The sequence below is a fragment of the Moesziomyces antarcticus genome (assembly GCF_000747765.1).
Source record: "Moesziomyces antarcticus DNA, scaffold: scaffold_v10007, strain JCM 10317, whole genome shotgun sequence".
NCBI classification, from domain to species: Eukaryota; Fungi; Basidiomycota; class Ustilaginomycetes; order Ustilaginales; family Ustilaginaceae; genus Moesziomyces; species Moesziomyces antarcticus.
This window is the reverse complement of record NW_014639003.1, coordinates 413,861-432,366: the sequence shown is the minus strand read 5'-3', so window position 1 is coordinate 432,366 and position 18,506 is coordinate 413,861. Positions and strand designations below refer to the sequence as shown.

General features: G+C 56.0%; 6 protein-coding genes across 6 annotated transcripts; 2 read left to right on the top strand and 4 right to left on the bottom strand.

Moving 5' to 3' along the window:
- Window positions 1–578: 578 nt before the first annotated feature.
- On the top strand, window positions 579–4,318 carry PAN0_007d3254 (uncharacterized protein; the record flags this gene model as incomplete). The annotated part of the gene is made up of 2 exons (XM_014801338.1): window positions 579–878; window positions 1,148–4,318. 2 exons carry the CDS (start codon window positions 579–581, stop codon window positions 4,316–4,318), a joined length of 3,471 nt encoding a protein of 1,156 aa, XP_014656824.1.
- A 1,863-nt stretch (window positions 4,319–6,181) lies between these two features.
- Window positions 6,182–9,208, bottom strand: PAN0_007c3253 (uncharacterized protein; the record flags this gene model as incomplete). The annotated part of the gene is made up of 8 exons (XM_014801337.1): window positions 6,182–6,317; window positions 6,395–6,485; window positions 6,540–6,646; window positions 6,938–7,460; window positions 8,363–8,609; window positions 8,679–8,743; window positions 8,868–9,014; window positions 9,082–9,208. 8 exons carry the CDS (start codon window positions 9,206–9,208, stop codon window positions 6,182–6,184), a joined length of 1,443 nt encoding a protein of 480 aa, XP_014656823.1.
- A 2,864-nt stretch (window positions 9,209–12,072) lies between these two features.
- PAN0_007c3252 (uncharacterized protein) lies at window positions 12,073–13,854 on the bottom strand (the record flags this gene model as incomplete). The annotated part of the gene is made up of 1 exon (XM_014801336.1): window positions 12,073–13,854. One exon carries the CDS (start codon window positions 13,852–13,854, stop codon window positions 12,073–12,075), a length of 1,782 nt encoding a protein of 593 aa, XP_014656822.1.
- Window positions 13,855–14,435: 581 nt separating this feature from the next.
- Window positions 14,436–15,067, bottom strand: PAN0_007c3251 (uncharacterized protein; the record flags this gene model as incomplete). Its single annotated transcript, XM_014801335.1, has 3 exons — window positions 14,436–14,486; window positions 14,596–14,635; window positions 14,724–15,067. 3 exons carry the CDS (start codon window positions 15,065–15,067, stop codon window positions 14,436–14,438), a joined length of 435 nt encoding a protein of 144 aa, XP_014656821.1.
- A 203-nt stretch (window positions 15,068–15,270) lies between these two features.
- On the bottom strand, window positions 15,271–16,569 carry PAN0_007c3250 (pantoate-beta-alanine ligase; the record flags this gene model as incomplete). Its single annotated transcript, XM_014801334.1, has 1 exon — window positions 15,271–16,569. The coding sequence occupies one exon, from the start codon at window positions 16,567–16,569 to the stop codon at window positions 15,271–15,273; it is 1,299 nt and encodes a 432-aa protein (XP_014656820.1).
- Window positions 16,570–17,396: 827 nt separating this feature from the next.
- Window positions 17,397–18,071, top strand: PAN0_007d3249 (uncharacterized protein; the record flags this gene model as incomplete). The annotated part of the gene is made up of 4 exons (XM_014801333.1): window positions 17,397–17,472; window positions 17,596–17,627; window positions 17,824–17,907; window positions 17,988–18,071. The coding sequence occupies 4 exons, from the start codon at window positions 17,397–17,399 to the stop codon at window positions 18,069–18,071; spliced, it is 276 nt and encodes a 91-aa protein (XP_014656819.1).
- Window positions 18,072–18,506: the final 435 nt, after the last annotated feature.

Sequence of the window (18,506 nt, the reverse complement as noted above, 5' to 3'; positions counted from 1 at the left end):
CTGCGAGAGGCGCAAAAGTTGCTGCTGCAGCTCCACATTTCTTCAGGGTCCCAAAAAATCCCGCTCCAATGTCAGATCGTGGATGACCAGCTCAGATCGGCGATACCAGGGTCGAATCTCTGATGGACGAGTTGGAATTTACGCGGGGCTTGGTTGCGAGATGCAGAGAAGAGAAATCAATCCTCTTGCTGTTGCAATTTCCGTCAGAAATAGGGGAAAAATAGGGGCTGGAAATGGGCGAAAAGGCACGACGCGAAGTTTGGCACTCCGACTTCCGCCGCCGGCACGACGCGCATACGTAGGACATTCGGCAATCATGCCTTTGCTCTCTCTCTCTCTCTCAAAACGCATTGGGCCAGGCTGCCTGGCCAAGCTGCGATGCCGAGCTCGCCTGCCGAGCCGGACATCGCCCATCCGCATCAAACACGGAGCACATTACCGTATCGGAGACTCTCTTATCGCGCGCCGCCGAGACAGGCGCTGTGGCCCAGTCTCCCGTCCGACCCGACCACGCGGTCAGCACCACATGCATTGACGAATCCCAACCGCCGGCATGGCGCACCGCCGCTCGTCCGACCATGCCGCTGCCACCCTCCTCCGCCTCGGCTCAACGATCCACCGCGCGGCTGCCAGCTTCCGTCCCACGCAACAATCCGCCGCCGAGCCTGTCTCTGGCACATCCCTTCCGGCTTGGTACAGATGACATCCTCGCGTGCTCGCGTGCTCGGCTGCATGCAATGCATGGCCCCGTCCGCATCGCATCGCTCCTACCTCCCTGCACTCGCACTCGCCTCGCGGTCGACAAACTACGATGGCGTCGTATCGCGAGACTACGATTCCTTGCCTCGACCACTGACGCTGCACACAAGCCCGGCCGCGTTGGTGAAAGCTAGGCCGCTACGAGCCACAGCATGCGTTGCCTTCCCCACCCAATGTCTCACCACACGGCACTCTCCACGCGGCACTCTCCACGCGGCACCAGACTACGACCCAGTCGCATGGCAGCGCATACAGATGCTATCACAAGACTCCAATCTGCGTTACGCCTCGTTCCCCTCTCGACACTATATACACGATGCATCCCCACCTGGACTTTCCCTGGCTAGTACGATGATATCCCCTCTCTGGACCAACTCTTTTTCCATAGATCGTCATCACCGCTCCTACACCACAACCCGCCCAGGAGGTCTTGTACCCGCGCGCCATGCAGTCGGTCGGTGACGAGGTGCGCATATCCTTGCTGGCCTCCAATGATCTGCACAAGCAACCAGGCTTGCCTCACCATCTCGAAGCTGCTTCTTCCACCACCTCGCTCTCGTCCGCCACCATCTTTGACAGCGAGGATCCAGCCACGTACGACACCGCCTCTTGCCACCGCCGTCACAGCTCGAATGGGTCCACAGATACGCTCGTGGGCGCACTCGTTGCGAAACGCTTCCCCGGCCTCTGGCATAGACTGCCCTTTGTCCGCTCCGCGCACGCATACAAGCCTGTGGCCACTGATGCAGAGCCTCGCAAGCTGAACCTCAACGGCAGGAGGCTCAGGGTCGTCGGCGTGCTGCTGCTTGCTGCGTTCCTGCTCGGTGTCGGTGGCAGCAAGCTGCACAAGTCCATGGCAGGCAAGGCCACAACGCCCGAGGATCCGTTCCTGGCGTCGCTGCACGACGACGATTCCTGGCAGGACAAGGCGGTGATCACGCCCACCTTTCCGAGACCCTTGCATCCGACAGAGCCCGAGGAGATCTTGCCGTTTGGACTGCACCACGACGATGCCGACCCTCCGCCTCTTCGTGCGCCAGCATCGTCAGCTCCCAATCGCAGGCAGCTCGACGTGATCCCGGCCCAGCGGATCTTGTTCGACAATGCAGAATGTCTCGACGAGTGGGTCGCCGAGGGCAAGGTCTGCGATGAATTCCAAGGTGCATATGGCAAGCGACCCGACTTGACCAGCGTCGATCTGCTGTATTCGTGGGTGAATGGATCCGACTGGCGCCATTCGAGTGCAAGCTGGATGCACGCCTACAGGCCGACCGGACGGTGGCAGGAGTATGCCGAGGAGGACCTCTTTCCCTCTTTCCACCAGCTTGGTCGTCGCGACGCTGGGCTTCAAGGGCAGACGCCGACGAAAAGGACGGCACCGTCCAAGGCGCTGGTGCCGAGCAGGTTCCGCGACCATGAAGAGCTGAGGTACTCGATGCGCTCGGCCGCCAAGCATCTGCATGGCTTGCGGACCATCCACATTGTCTCGCCCGACTTTTCGGCTCCCTACCATCTGCAGCCCGGCGCCAAGCTGCCAAGGCAGAAGCGCTCGTCCCAGCCGCCGTTTATGCTTACCGTCGATCGGCTAGAGCAGGGGTTCGTCGGGCTGCCCTCGCAGCTGCGTCGCGTGCAGGACATTGGCACCGACCGATTCATGACCCACGAGAACCAGCTGCGCGAGGGTCAGGTGCCCCAGTGGCTCGCAATTACCGAGGCAGCCTCTGTCCTTGCCGGTCAAGACGCCGAGTCGGACAGCCCGGCGCAGTCGTCGTTGCCCCAGTCCATCGCAAAGCTGTTTGCGCTCGCATCGGACGACGGCGAGCAAGCGATCTCGCCGAATGTTCGCCTGCATCACGACTGGAACGCGGTGACGGATAATTGGCTCGTCTCGCGTCCCGTCACGGAGCGGGAGCATCAGCAGAGGGACAACTACCGCCGCTCCGCGCTGCCCACGTTCAACTCGATGGCCATCGAGTCGATGCTCGGCGATCAGCCCGGTCTCGCCGACAGCTTTGTATACGCCAACGACGATTTTTTCCTCCTCGACGACGTCAGTGTCGCCGACGTCACCTCGCCGCTGTTTGGGCCCGTGATGCGGCTCGACTACAACCTCGTCGTCAAGGGGGTCCAGTCTCCCGACGCCACGCCGGGCGAGTGGTCGTCGCTATGGCACACCAACTGGCTGCTCGACCAGCGCTTTGGAGCGCGCAAGCGGCCGTACGTCCAGCACGTCCACAAGAGCTTCTCCAAGGCCTTGCTGCACGAGACGCGCATGGGCTGGGCCGCCGAGCACGCGCGTCTCGGCATCAACAGGTTCCGCAACGCCGGCGACAATATCGTCACCCACTTTCTCGCCTACTACAACGTCGTGGAACGCCACCGCGAGGCGATGCTGTGGAGCTTCTTTATGCTTCGTCTGGACAGCGACGGCGATGGTGTGGTGTCGGACGACGAGAGGCGAGAGGCATTGCTCGTCATGGGCCTTACGCAGGAGCAGGCTTCCAGAGTCGAAGGCTCCCAGTCGGAGGCGGATTGCATTGTCGAGGTCAAGCTGGCGAGGCGCAGTACCCTCGCAAAGGACCACGCCAACGAGGCGCTTGTCAAGGCCGCGTGGCCGGTGCCGCTAAAGAGCCAATACTCGTTTGTCTCGCAAGATGGATATCCACTCGGCGACGTCTCGGACCGCGTCATCTATCGCCGCAGCCAACCGCGCATGCAGCGACGCACCTCGCCGCGCGATCCGTACTGGCAGTCGTCGCATCGAGGCGAGAGCGGCTACTTTGGCTGGCCCGACTTTGTCGACGATCCGACCGCGCACCCGAACAACGAGTGGCACAACAGGCGTTTCGACCGTCCTGCATGCCAGCTCGACCCCGGTCGGTGCTTCGTTAGGCCCTTTTCGGGGGCGAAAGTGCAGTGGCAGGACGTGTTTACGCGCTTCGCCTACGAAGACGTCGCCTGCGGTGACTGCCTCATCCACCACCTCGTCGGCCAGAGCGGGACTCGCGGGCTGTCTGCCTTTCTGCCAGAGAAGCACCGCACGTACGAGGGCAAGACGGAGCCAGAGGCGCGTAGGCGCAAGGCGGTGCCGCATCTGCCGCTCTCGTCGGTGTGGAACGCCAGCGCGCCCGTAGATGCCGCCGCCGAGGCGGAGCGGGCGTGCTTCAGCGTCGCGTGTGTGCTGGCCAACTCGGGCTTCGGGCACGGCACCCGGCTGCGCGACTTTGCCAGCAGGCTCATCCAGCGCTACGCCTACACGATTGCCGAGACACCCATCGAGTTCCACCGCATGGAAACGCTCTACTCGGCCACCAAGGTCATGCAGGCGCTCCAGTCGGCCGCAGCGAGACCGTCGGCTCTCGATCGATTCGCACGGGCAAATGGAACAGACACACCCGCGCCCGCGTGGGTAGCCTCGCAGAGCAACATTGACATCCAACGCCCGGCGTTGGTCTGCATCAACGACGATATCACGGACAAGTGGGCCGACCAGGTAGCCGCCAAATTCACAGCGTGGATGCACAACATGTGGCCCGAAAAGCCAGCCTGGGAATTGTAGCCTAGTGACGCACCTGTAGAATGCATGAACCCTTTGTTCGCGAGATGGGGTGGGAAAAAAGAACCGCGTGCTGTGGCGCATGTGAGACATCGGCGGCAAACTCAGGCCCGACCGCGCCCTTTGTCGGCGTCGATGCGGGGACAAAGGGAATAACAAGAGAGCGTGCGAAATGAGGTCCACGCCATTGTCAAAAAAAGAAAAAAAAAAGTAAAAAAAGAGACCGCATCATAGCGATACAGGGGTCGAAAAGTCCAATACGACCAGTTTGTGTGCTGTCAGATGTCAAAAGAGGTGGATTAAGATTTTTTTTCTGTCTTCAAATTACGTAAATATGAGGTCGTTTTCCCATCACCTGTTGTTGGGCGGTTATATTTCACATCAAAGGGATCTTCTCAAAGCACTGTGCACTGCAGCTGAGCGGTTCGAAGCTATTTGGCAGAACAGTCTTGAGCCACGTTCCCAGGAAGAACACAAAGGGATTGTCCCGCGCGTCAATCGCAGTGCGAGCACCGACATTGAGTAGGCGGCGCAATTGACTCGAGCGAAGTTTCGTTGCGGCTCTGATGCATTTATTTCAAAGAGGCTGAAACGTTAGTGATGGAAGGATTGACCATCAGAGCGAAAAGATAAATAGGCCGACTCTTTTCACTTGGTCATCAACAAGACTCCTCGAAAATCATCCAACCATTACAGACTCGCAACAGCAAAATCAAGCCTTTTCTTTTCTTCCGAACCATCCTTAACTCAGCTCTCAGCAAAATGGACTCCATCATTCTCTTTGCTCCCTTCAGCGCTCAGGCTGTCGACACCGAGCAGGCTCCCGTCGATATGGAAGCCCCTGGCCAGCGCGGCCTTCCCTGGACGAGCGGGTGCACTGTGTGCTAGGATTGTAAGTCTTAAAAACGCAAACGAACCCTGCGAGTGGACCTATTCTCATTCCATCTGTCTCGGCTCGTCCACTAGGCACATGATCGCAAGATGATGCTGGCCTTTGGCGACATCATAATCGCTTCCCTGTGGAACTCTTCGAAGTCGTGTTCACCACCTCGTGGTCCGTTTTCCTTCTGAATTTACCGGTGTCTTTCTATGACTACTTGTGTGAAGAAAGCGTTCTTGCTCGTAGAGGTAAGTAGGCCACCGGACACTTGCATCTCTTTGTTCCCGTCGCATGAGACCTAAACTAACACTTTATGATCGTTGTGAATGCGGCAGGTACGGAATACAGCAGCATGTTGTCCTGAAACACGCACATTATCCTATGGATCACTTCACTTTTGTTCGAGTTCATTAAGTCATGATTGATTGAGAAATAAATGCCGGCAATTTCTCGAAGATGGTTGCCCGATCGGGTGCCGACAAGGTTGTTTGAGTCCTCAACATACTTCGATGCTATCGGGAAAGAGGTGTTGAAAGATATGCGTGAAGTTCACTAGTTGATGAGACCATACCGGAACAGAGGGGATCGTCGAAGGTGCCGTCGTTGTAAACGATGTCTTTCGTATGTTGATGTTGTAAATAGCACGGAATTGGAGGTACCAGAATGAAACTGGCCACCACCTCTAGCGCCAACGTTGTGGAAGCTTGTGTCGTGCATGAGTGATATACGCTAATGTACGGCCTTCACACTGTCACTTTGTCCTCAAAGTCTGTCAAGGAAGAACCACCAAGCAAAGCTGGCCGATCTGGCGTCGGACAACGTAAAGGAGGTGATCCGGCTAAGCTGCGGACCTTCTGGAAGTTTGCAACACTCATCTTTCTGATTCGCATGTTCGAAAATTCGGAGTATTGCAATCGAGAGAAGTATAACATTTCATGCGTAGAAAGCGAATCGAGGGATGCAAGCGAATCGCTTAGGCGGCATCTTCACGAAACAAGAACGTCCTTGTGCAGGGCCACGGAGATCTTGTCTGTAGACCTCTGAAAGTCCTCGAGGTCCAGTTCCGTACCATTCGTCAGACTTCTGTGGTCCCTGAGAGGGGAGCTACTCTTCTTGAACCTGCTGAAATGGATGTTCAGTCAAAGCCGTGGCTTGCATCGAAATTGACGACCGAGACTTCTTCGGGGTGCTGAACTTACTGTGCGCTTCGTCGTCCACCTTTTACAAATGACCAGAAAAACCCATAGATGGACTTGGCTTCATCGGTGAGTCCGAAAAAGACAAACAAGGCTAATCCGGGAGACAGGGATAGCCACCTGAGGATATTGACTTGAACCAAAGTACCCCTCATGCTCCCATCTCGGATCATCGGGATGAAGTTGATCGTGTTGAACTGAGCGTGGAACTGTTTCCAGCCTGGATACGGCCTCAGCCCGCTGAGGGCGAGCGAGCTAATTAAAAGGTAGAATTGACCAGCTGAGATCAAAGCAGCTTCGCAGGTTGCCAAGGCGAACAGCTTGAAATATTTTCTTTGAGACAGACCGGAGTGCTGAGAAGACAAAGCTGCACTGAACTGTCTTCTCCTCAGCATGAACCACCTAAGGATCAACACTGAATCGTCATGAGAGAAAGTCGAGCACGAAGCAAGGCAGGACCATCGAATCAAGACGGGTTAGTCTTCAAAGGGTGGGGACAATGAAAGGGATTGAACACGTAAACACATACCTGCAAACACAACGCACAAGACGCTGGCGAGCAGCCTCCATAGGTAGTATGCGAAGAGCGCCGGCACGGAGTTGTAGAGCGGTGCGCTGCACCCTATATCTTCCTGGACGTCCAGCCTGTTTGGCTGCACGATGAAAAACAGTGGAATTTGAAGAAAAGGGATGCCAAGTCCGATGCCTACGTCTATCCAGAATCTGCGCCTGCGATCCGTCTCTGTCGAATGGGCTTGTCGTAGAGATGCGATGTTTTCAAGTCGATGTAAGACGCAGAGCGAACCGCAGCACAAGCCTAGCTGCCAGGTCCTTTCGATGATGGCGCTTATGTCGCAAGCAAACATCCAGGTCACCCGAAGCTTGTGATTGAAGGCAAGCGTATTGACCCCCTTGTTGACGAGCCCCAGGCTACACCAAAAAATCATGAGCAACACTGCAGTGTTGCCGGCCCGCACGTGGACCGGAACGGAAAGAGTCGAGAGACATGCTGCAATCAAGCAGAAGGCGGCGTACGTGTTGTTCTCGGCGATTGAGAACATGGTGTTGGCTTCAGTGACGGGATACAAGAATGAGGGACGAGAGCAGGATCGCCAGATTCACAGGACTCTATATAGCCTTCCTTCATACATTCTGAGCCGCAGCCTCTGCGCACTTAAGAATTGAGCAGGTAAATGACATTGTCTTGATTTACCTAAATATTCCCTTTGTTCAACGTGGGAAATTCGGCGCTTTTCACACGCATCGGCGGAGGTGAGAATCAAAGGGACTTTACTTGAAAACCTGCTTGAACCACACAGTGTCCATTGAGATAACAATCGCTAGATCCACACATTCGCTTGCCTTTTTTTCTGCGGAATGGAAGAACGCAACAACCACGGAAAGTCATACACTGTACCGCTATGCTCTAGTACATTACAGTGGAGTAATGTACAAGTCTACGCCATCAGCCATGATAAAGCGCTCGCCACGGTCTGCACGAATCGTGGGTTCATAGGATGTATTGAGCGAGATGGCATAGGAGGAAATTGCGATGTCACGCAATTTAAATAGATTGGAAAACGATCGCGAAGCAGGAAAGCAAGTGAAAAGAAAGTGTCACAGAAGAGGGCAATCCGGGTTTTTTTTTGTTTTTGCTTTTTTGAGGGGGTTTCCTTTTTTTTTTCTGTTTCTCGTCATCTTTTTCCTCTGTAAATTGACTGAAGAGGGTCTATAAAATCTTAGCCGGCAAGAGTGCGTCTTCCTCGAATCAAAGTTGGCGTTGTCATGATCCAAGGTCGCAGCTTCCAAATTCGGACCCACTCAAGTGGCTTGTTGGGCTATCACCGGGGGCTCTTCGGGGCTAGTCAGCCGGATGCACATGCGATACTTCTGGCGAGCGCCTTTAGAAATCAATGTACGAGTCGGCGGTCAGTTCGCTACTTGCATCCCGTGCGGAAGTGAAATACTCACAATCTTTGCGACGCCCCGGAAAGGGGGAGTCTTCGACTTCCAGGATGTGTGACGTGCCGTATGTAATCCATTTCACGGTTAGGAAGGTTCCTCGCAAATCCTTGAGGCCAGACTGTTTTTGATATGCTTTGGCAATTCTTCTGAACGTGCACGTGGCTCGCGTGAGGCGGTCTCCATTTTCGACCTTGCTGTGAAACTCGCTTTCGGTCAAGCCGCCGATCTTGCCCCGCTTCTTAGAGGTCCAGTTCTGGTACAAGACGACAACAGATCCGGTCAGAATACACCCCGAGAAAGCTGGAGGCCCGTTGCAACATACCGGGAAGTTTTGAGAGACAGCGGCATTGTAGATCAACTTTCGTCCGCTGTAAAGAGAGGCGCCTACTGCTCAGTTCGGGTGGAAGATATCCAATTTCGAGATGAAGTCACTGTTCAGTCCTTGCAAAGGCAATCCCTTGACAGTTTCGGGTGAGAAACGTTACGTTGTTGCGTTCCCAATGGTACATACCTAATTTTTTGGCCATATCGCAAGCTCGATCCATCTTGGGAAAGGTCTGTCTGGGCCGGATGGCCGTCCACTCCTGCCTCTCAATGAGCCCATGGTTCGTTTTCTCCAGCTTCGGAGCCCTTGTGAGGAGGACCTGTCCCCGAAAAGCTGCAACAGACGAGATGTCGTAGTGTAAGCTATGGAACGTTCTGACTTCATGGATTTTCAATCTCACCAATCGTGCGGTAGGTGTTGCTCGAGAGGGGCGAAAGGAGCTTGAAGGATGTTGAAGTACGTGAGGGCACCGGCACGGCGGTTCTGAGTGAGCCGAACCGCACACCAGCGAAGAAAAGGGCAGACATCTTTGCGAAGAGGGATGGGGGAGTTGAGACGATGGCATTCGGGCTTTTCGTGGCCTGTATATATGCACTTCTTGAGCCGCATAGACTCGCGGCATCATTAGGTACAGCTCCGATGTGTCATTGAGCTCATCAGTACATTCCGAGAGGAGCCTGACCAGCGTTTTGAGAGGAGAAGCTCAGGATTGTGAAGCGAGGAAGCCTGCATCGCAGCTGAAGGTCCGAGCGCACCGCTGACTGATTCGTGGCTCCGACCTAATGCGTAGGAGCCAGGGCCTCTATTGCGCCAGCACGGTTCAATTCTATTCATTCCAGAAACCCAGACCTGCTCGTTGGGTCGGTTTCGTTATCAGTCCTACGATGGACGACGGTCAGATCGCTAACTCCAGAGCGTCAAATATTGATGAACGGTTCAATGGTGGAAGAACTAGTTCGTCCAGAAGGCACGTATCGTGCTGCTCTGTTCCGTGAAATGTGCTGCTCAGCAAGCTAGACTTGCAAATTTAAAACAGATCAGATCTAACTTACTCATTGCAGCATTCGATAATTATGGCCGGCGAACGAGTAGAGTGTGTCCCTTTATTTTCACTTTTGCAGTAAATTTACAGTAAATGCAATGTCTCCCTCCTGAACGTCAGTGTTTCCTCTCAGCTTCCATCTTCCCTCGTAGACATCCAACTGGTTTCCGTATCCACCGTAAACTCGCTACCTTCAAGGCTTCTCCATCCGCTGTACTCAAGCTGACAATCAAGACTGGCCGGAAGGATGGATCGTATGCGTCTCGGAATCAGAGCAACGTCGCTCACCAGGGAACAACTTAAAAGACGAAAGACAGCAAAGAATCCGTGCTGGATAGATCTTATTGATCCCGTGGAACCATCAGGAAGCGTACAAACGGATACCAGCTTCGTCGCAGAGCACAGCTTTCGCTGTCCCGCAGATACGCCAAGACTGAGTCGACATTGGAACGATCGAAGCTTCCCAAGAGCGGTTCGGAGCATGCAATACTTGCAAAGCCGAGTGTCTCCTTTGCGGTATCAATCGTTCCAGAACCGGTTTGGTCGCTTTCCAGAGTAAGTCCGTCACACTTCAACATTTAGCATGTTACAAGTCATGAGCTCACCTAAATTGACCGCGCAGGCTTATGTGGAAGGTGCGCGATCCTAGGACGCGAAACATTTGGACCTTCCTGTCCACCCTTCGCTCATCTACGCAAGCTCTTCTGTACACGGATGCTATCGAAGCGGTCGATGCCTTCACTAAGGCGGTCAATGGCGAGCCTTGCCGACGAAGAGAGCGCCGTAGGTGCTTCTGAACTCGTACACTCGCTGATATGAGCCCTCTCCTGATACACCTGATACACATAACCAAGTCATTGCGTTGACGTTACGCAGAGTCTTCCTTCGTAATCCTCATATCGTCTCGTGATCCTTTCCTGAAATGATATTCCGCACATTTTTGAAAAATCGACACGAATTCAGTATGAACCATTGAGAATCAATTGTTGACAGTACAGGCACTACACTGCGTTTGTTCTAGGTTTTCGCCTATTCCTCATTCGTCACCTTGTGGGTTTTATTTATTTATTTATTTATTTCTATTTGAGAAGAAAGGGACCGTGCAGCCACCATGTGCACTTGCATCTGGGGCGTGTGAATATTTTATCAGGACAACTTCGGACAAGTTTTCCGAATCAAAGGGCCTGTGCAGGCACGTGAATTATCCGAAACAATCCCGTTGTCGTGTGAGAAAGTCATCGCCAACAAAGGGCCATTGCAGGGCGTGTGAATTCTGACCCGTCGAAGTGCTTTGTTCTCCCCATCAAAGGGCCATCGCAGGCGCGCGAGTCCGAATCCGTCGGAGCGCTTTGTTTGAGCCACTCGTCTCTGAGATCGATACAGTAGAGGGTACAGGGCAGCCTTTCGTTTGTTCCTGCGAATCGCATGCTCCCATGTGAAAATGCGCAGCTTCTCGACACATGTAGTTCAGGATAGATGGCATCGAAATTGAAGGTAGATCTGGGCGCCTGAAAGTATATAACCCCATGTGTCAAGATCCTCATCAAACCTTTCGTCCACACATCCACATCTCTTCTAAGCCAGTCTCTCGACCACTACATCCAAGCCTTTATTTTTGTCTCCTCTCCGAGCCCTCTAAAGATGTTCGTTTTCGAGACTGTTGTCGCTACCGTCCAGGTTGCCGAGGCCGAGCACGCCCCTACGAACTCTGGTCAGGGCCAGCCAGCGCCGTACTGCTCGGTTCAGTAAGAGTATCAACCTCAAGATGCCGGACAGACCGCTTCCGTATGTATCCTTACCTTCTGGACTGGTTCGCCGAGAGGTCTGTGCTGACGAAGTCTCATTTCTCGCTGCGGTCATTCAGTTGGGTTGATGGCTCGCTAATTCGCGACGCATCGGTTCCAGGTTCGGGCCTATCGAGCGCAGGTCGAGCTCATCCAGCTCCCGCCTAAACAACAAAGTCTCTCCATTCACTTCTTGTCATCGAGTTCTCCCTCGCAATTTTACCTTCGTTCGGCCGACGATTTCACTTTTGCTTCTGCTGAATCCTTGGTGCTGTCACACGATTCGTTGAGCTGTCCGGCTGTGAAGATCTATCGACCTGTCGAGTGCGAGTGTGAAATGCCGGGCAGTGCCATGCTATACACGTGCAGTCTAGTTCGGCGCTGCAAAGAGACGGCCTGAGTTCCGAGCGTTGACGGCAATGTTCACATCCTCTCTGATTCTGCAAACGCAACGTCATTGAACGAGCGGGGTCACGCTGTGAGCAGGATCGTGTAGGACTTGATTCTAGGATTGTGGACCGACGAGGCTAGTGAACGAGAGAGCAAAGAAGTGCGTCGCGAAAGATCAAGTTTGAAAGTAGTGCCTTGTCTCCTCCATGTCGGGTTCCAGATGTGCCATCAACACGTCGAAGGGGCTGTCGCGCGGAAGCTCGTACGGATTGGGACGGCCAGGATTGTAGTGGAAATACTGCGGCTGGTAGCGAGAATGCGTCGGTGGCGTTGGTGGATGAGCTCGGAATTCTTCAGGATCCACCTGTCCGACAGGAGGATGGAAAGCCTGACGATGCACGTCTTGAGCATTCGCAGGGAGTCTGTCGACCATCTCCACCTCGGGACTTTCTCCCGGCGTTGGGGGGATACCGGAACTGTCTTGCTGATGCGCAGCCCCGTGCAGGCTGTGTTGAAGCCGCCGAGGGCCTTCAGATGGAAGTCGCACTCCCTGGTCGACCTTGTTGGCCATCGCATTTCGAGTCGGGGCACCGAGCAGTCCAGGCTCGTCCGATCGATCTGTTTGCCGAGCTGCACGCTGACCCGCTGCACCAGGCCAAAGCGCTTTGTTCCCGTTCGTGGGTAGCCGAGACGGATTCGATGTCGCATAGTCGAGGGGATGACCCACAGGTCGTGGCCGATCCATCATGACGCGCAAGGGGCGATAGAGATCGCCTGAAGTCGGCACGGGACGATCGAGGTCAGGCATGTACGACAAATCCACACTGGCAGCTTGCTGGAGCTCGGGAGGGATCGCATAGATGGTCTTAAGGTGGACATTGGGATAGACACCAGTCGGTCGAACAATGGCTCGTGGTACGAGGCGATATCGACCCTGAGACATCGTGTACATGACGCGATCCAACACCGGCGTTCTCTTGCCCATTGAGGGGTACATCTTCAGCTGGATATGACCGGTCAAGGGGTCGAACTTGTCGAAGAGGGGGGCTTGAAACCAGGGTTCGCGACCATTGCCATCGATGGGGAGTCGCATCAAGCCGTACGATTCGAGTGTCCCTTTGGCCTGAGGAGGAACAAATTGAAACATGTACAGTCGACTCTGCTCCAGGAGATCGGCGAGTTTGCTCGGGCGGGTGGCAGCGTAGAGATTGACGCTGCTTTCTCGATCCAGCAAGGCCACCTGCCCCTCGACAGTGAGGGGTGGATAACCAAGTGCCTCGATGGAGCCGAGCGCCGCGGAACGGAAGATTTCGGGAACCTCTTCGACCCAGACATACTCGGGCTTCCACGGTTGCCGCTTCTGCCATTTGATGTTGTGAGCGGGCCCGTCGGATTCAGGTACACGGCCCTGACCAGCGCTTCCTCTCACGACAAAGCGAGGCTCGAGCTGAAACTTGGCGTCGGTCTGGCGGTCCACGCTGATCGAATGCATGTAAAGGACGACATCGGGATTGCTTATGCCCATGGGATTGTCGGGGAGGATGTCGGCGACTCGAACAGAAAGAGCCGGTATGTGCGAGCCGCTCATCACGTGGTCAACGTAGTACGGATGCTTGAGGAGGTCCGTGGGCGTGGCGCCGATGCCGAACCGACGGATCTTGTCGATTCCTGCAGTGCGAAATGATCGCCACATCCTCTTGTAGTACTTTGAGCCGTCGATCAGAGGCAGAGCCTGGTCGGCGAAGTGCCTGTACTCGAGCTCGGACCACGGTCGACCCGATGCGGGATCGACGATTCGATACTTTTCGGCAAAGGTCTGCCGCATAGGATGGGATGAGCCCGATACATCTTGACCGTGTCGAAAGGGAATAGAGTCGCCGGCGCACCAAGCCAGCTGGACGCTGATGGCAGCCAACAGCAGCCAGCAAGCAAATCGAGAGAGCATGAGGGCTGCCATTTTCGACCGAGATGGCGTACCGGATTGAGCAGCTTCGATATGATGGACTGCAGTGACGAGGATGCCTGGAACGCTTCGCCTTTATGCTGTGACTGGACTCATACGAGCCGGCACAGGGGTGAATACGGCGAGCTTTCATGAAGTGGGTCATGCAATGAGAGCTGCATTACGCTGGCAGATGCTTCACTTCATGTCCACCGCCATCATATGATACCGTACGCGCGAGAAATGTCACCACCGAGACGCTTCGTTCATGCAGGAGCGCTGACAATCGTCACGAACAATTGCCGGTCCATGAGATGCATGTTCGCTTATGGCCACGGCGCATGCAGAGAGAAGAAGTGGTAGATTGGCTTGGCACCCACATCAACTCAAGCTCGCGCGATGCCACCACAGGTCAAGGCATGAAGGCTGTCTGCCGTATGATATGCTACCATATCGCACTATGAAACTGTCATTCGTGTGGGCAAAACCGTTGAGAGGTTCCTAGCCGGCACAAAATAATACCCCTTTTGAAAGGTGTTTTGCACCCACCGCCACAGTCACAGAGATGGTCTTGGAATGAGAAAAGAGGGTTGGAATTAAGCGGATGACGGCCTGCGAGTGAGCCCGAGTGGGTCGTCCAGCGAGAGCTGAAAGTGTGCACGGCCGTGATGAGCCGGTTGCAGCCGGGAGTGGAAGAAAGATCGGCGAGATGTAAGCGCGAGAATCTGGGTGGTGCGAGTGCCAGTCTGCACGTACCTTTGGAATGATGAGGGCGATGAGGGCCAGGAATGCGAATCTGCGACATGAAACGGTAGAAGCGCAAGAGTTAGAAACGATCTGTGGCCTGCTTGGGGCTGTGAATCGATGGGCTGGATGATACTTACGCGAGCGACATCCACGGGCCGCCTGTGGAAGCGTCTTTTGTCTTGCTGGACTTGAAAGGCTTGTCGTGGGCGATGTGGGCGCAAGCAAAGATGAGGCCTGCGTAGGCGATGTACGGTGCGCGCGTGAGCATGGCAGCAGAACTCACCATGCTGACTGATGAAAGGAACGAGGCGTAAACGTCGAGTTCGTTGGCCTTCCAGGACTTGGGCATAGTGAGCGGCCTGACCAGCTCGGGGCGGCGCGGATCGGTCGAATCCACCCTTCGATACGACATGGCTTCCAGGGGTGTGTTGGTGCACAGCGGTGGGGGCAAGGCAAATGTGCGTGGTGGTGGTCCATGCATCCTGCACGAACGCTTCGCCGAATGCGATTTGTCCGATTCGATCCGGAACTCGGAAGTCGAAAACCGCCGGCAATCCCTTCCGCACCTCCTTCCCGCACCTCTTGCTTTCACCCTCCCGCACCTCTTCCCTCCTCTCACTTACTCGCCCGCGCGCACACTCTCAAGCAAACGAGATTCATGACATCCTTCTTTTGCGATTGAAGCTAGAGCTTGAATCCGAGCGTGAGGTTGTCTATCAGCCGGGTGACCTTGCCGCCTTGGCCTTGGCTGACGAGCGCAGCGCCGCTGAGGATGGCACCTTGGCCGACATGGATCGCATGGGGACCGTCTTGCTCGAGGAGCTGTTCGAGATTTTGGAGCGTTTTTGGATGGTTGAGCGAGATATAGTCGAGCTTGAGTTCGACGCCCTTGCCGTCTTTCTGACATTGTGCCGCCTGTTGGAGCACGACGGCCCTAGCCTTTTGCAGAGTCTGGCGGATGCGCTCGGCATTGTCATTGTTGGTCCAGTGCGGCTGATCCCAGACGTCCTGGCCCGTCTTGAGCGCACGATAGAGGACGGGAGCGACCTGCCGCGAGTCGGCGGTGAGGTAGGCGTTGCGACTGCTGAGGGCGAGGTTGTCGGTGGGGTCGCGGCCGGTGGGGATGACGCGGAGGTGTTCGGCCGACGGCGGATGGGAAAAGGCGAGATCCGAGACGAGGCGACGCAGGATGACCGACTGCTGGATGTCCTTCTGTCCAAAGTAGGCGCGGTCGGGCTGGATGATGTGAAAGAGCTTGGTGACGACGGTGGCGACGCCGCGGAAGAAGGTGGGGCGGCTGCCGCCTTCCATCTGGTGGCTCAGGCCCTTGACCTCGACAAAGGCGCCGATCTGGTCGGCGACGATTTGGGTGAAGCCGTTCGGGTACATCTCCTTGACCGAGGGCACAAACGCCACGTCGACGCGCCGCGAATGTGACGGAGTCGAGTGCGAGAGCGAGGCGAGCTTGTGCATGTCGGACTCGAGGGTGCGAGGGTACGACGCCAGGTCCTCGGTGGGAGCGAACTGGGCTGGATTGACAAAGATGGAGACGACGGTATAGTCGTTCTCACGCAGACTGGCCTTGACGAGCTCGAGATGGCCGTCGTGGAGCGCGCCCATGGTGGCTACGAAGCCGACCGACTTGCCGTCCTTGGTGGCTTGCAGCCGCCATGCTCGGTAGTCGCTGACGGTGGTCAGGATGGGGATGGTCGAGTCGACGACGGGCGCATCGGCCGAAGACGAGATCCCACGCGAGCCCGATCGCACAGACGGAGAAGCAAAGCAAGGAGGCGCAGACGAAAGAGACATGAGGGCGCGCGGCGTTTTGGTCGAGAGCGTGCGTCGCAGACGTTGCCCGGGCGTGGAGCTTGTCGACCGCATCGCGACGGAGGACGGAGAGGGCGTGCGTGAGCTGCTACCGGCCGAGCCCAGCAGGCTCCGCACCATCGGCCGTGCGGCTAGGTTTGCGGTTGCGTGCGACATGGTGGCAAAGTGTGATGCTGAGGTTAAAGCGGCTCGCAGTTGCCCGACAACGCGGACGGTCGTCAGAGGTGGAGGCAAGAGGTCAAAGCGTGTTGGTGCCTGAACATGCCGGCTCGTCCCCATCTTGTGTTGTTCTTTTTTTTCCCGTTCCTGTCTTTGGTGCTTCTTCTGGCGCTTCGGATGGCGATGATGGACGCGAAATCGGCTGCCACGCTTGCCGATTCCGATCCAGCTTAGGAGCAACAATTGTTCCCTCACGCATGCTAACAGTGAAAAGTTGCGATTCACCCTCCACATTGCCCGCGCCGCTGACAAAAAAAAGGGCTCTGGCGAGGACTGCGGCCTTCCCACGGTGAGAGGCCAGCAGGAACAAAGGGTCGCGCGAGCTTGATTGTTCGCCTTGGGGTGGCGCGCCCCGTGCATCATGCATCGTCAACGTCCCTTTGTGCACCTTGCTTCCCACCGTACTGCGACGCTTTTCCCACACCAACCTGCTCCTTTGTGCTCGCTCAAAGGGACATCCTTCGTGCAAGTTCGGGAGCCGAAAGCATCGTCACGAGCCGCTCCGACGGATCCAGCCATTGTCTGCAAGCTTCTTTGCTTTGCGTGCGCATTGTTGTCCTCGATAGCGCCCACAAGGTCTAGCTCGTTTCGGTCCAAAAGGCACGCACAATCCTCTGGCCCCACCGAACCTTGTCCCAGACTCGAATCGGCGCAGCAAAGCCTTCTCGCTCGTTGCGTCCCTTCATCCATACAGTTTGCCAGCCTTCGTTCGTCGATTCTCGTTCGCCGCGCCTCTCGCCTGGCCCTCTTCACGCCAACCAATCATGTCGGGTTCTCCTTGGCCGCGCGCCATCGTCGGTGGTCTGGCGACCATTGCGGTGGGCTACGCGATTATGAAAGGTTGGTCGTCTGTTCCCCCCTCATTTTGCCGTCTGGCAGCCCTTTGTTCCGTCCCTTTTCGGTCACAATCGAGCTGACTTTGGTCCCCCACACGACTTGTTTCACCTTTCTGCGTCAACGCAGCCACGACTCCGACGGATCAGCAGTTCTACGATGTAAGTCCCCAGCATGGTTGTAGATCATTGTCCGTCGGTCCATTGTTCCGTGCTCACACCTCGTCCCTTTCGCCCCTTTCATGCCATTCCCCGTTCCCATTCGCCGATCTTGTCGTGCCCTTTGATGCGCCGTCCCGTCTCGGCATGGCTCCCACGCGTGATTTTCCCTTTCTCCCTGGCGGCTTGCCAACGATAGGCTCTGTCGCCTGACCTCAAGCGCCAGGTGGATGCGCAGCGCCAAGCCACGCAGCGCAAGGCGGCGTACGCCGAACAACTCAAGGTGAGCATTTGGTCGTGCTGCTTGGCATCGCAGATCCCACCGACTCTGACTTCTCTTCCTTGGCCCTCGATCGGCTGCAGAGAGCACAAGAGCAGGATGACTCGGCGCCCGTGTGGGCAGCAGGCGCGGCAGCACGCGACTCGACGCCGCCGCCCCGCAGGTAGTCGTTGCACACCAAGCACTCGGCCCTGCGCTGTGGGCAGCCGGTCCCTATGTAGCGTAGAATCAGAGCCATGCTCAGATCTCGAATGTCGTCCGTTGTTCCTCCTGCGTGTCTGCAACCTTGATCGTCTGATCGTCCGATCGTCTCGCGCAGCCAAACGCAAATTGTTACGCCTAAAAGCTAACATCTCTGGACTTTTTCGGCGCCGAGTCTGCGCAGAACGAAATGCAGAGTCGAGGCTGACAGCTGCGGGGCCCTCTGCACGACCCTTGGCGCCCAGCAGGGCACGCTTTGTTGGGCAGTCCAGTCCCAGGGTGGCGGCGGGGATTATCCAAATATATCTCCGAGACGATCCTGTTGGAGCGCCCTAGCTTAGTCGGAGTTGAACAAGGCCCAAGTCAACGACCATCATCTTTCATGGGCGCTCTCCTGCTCG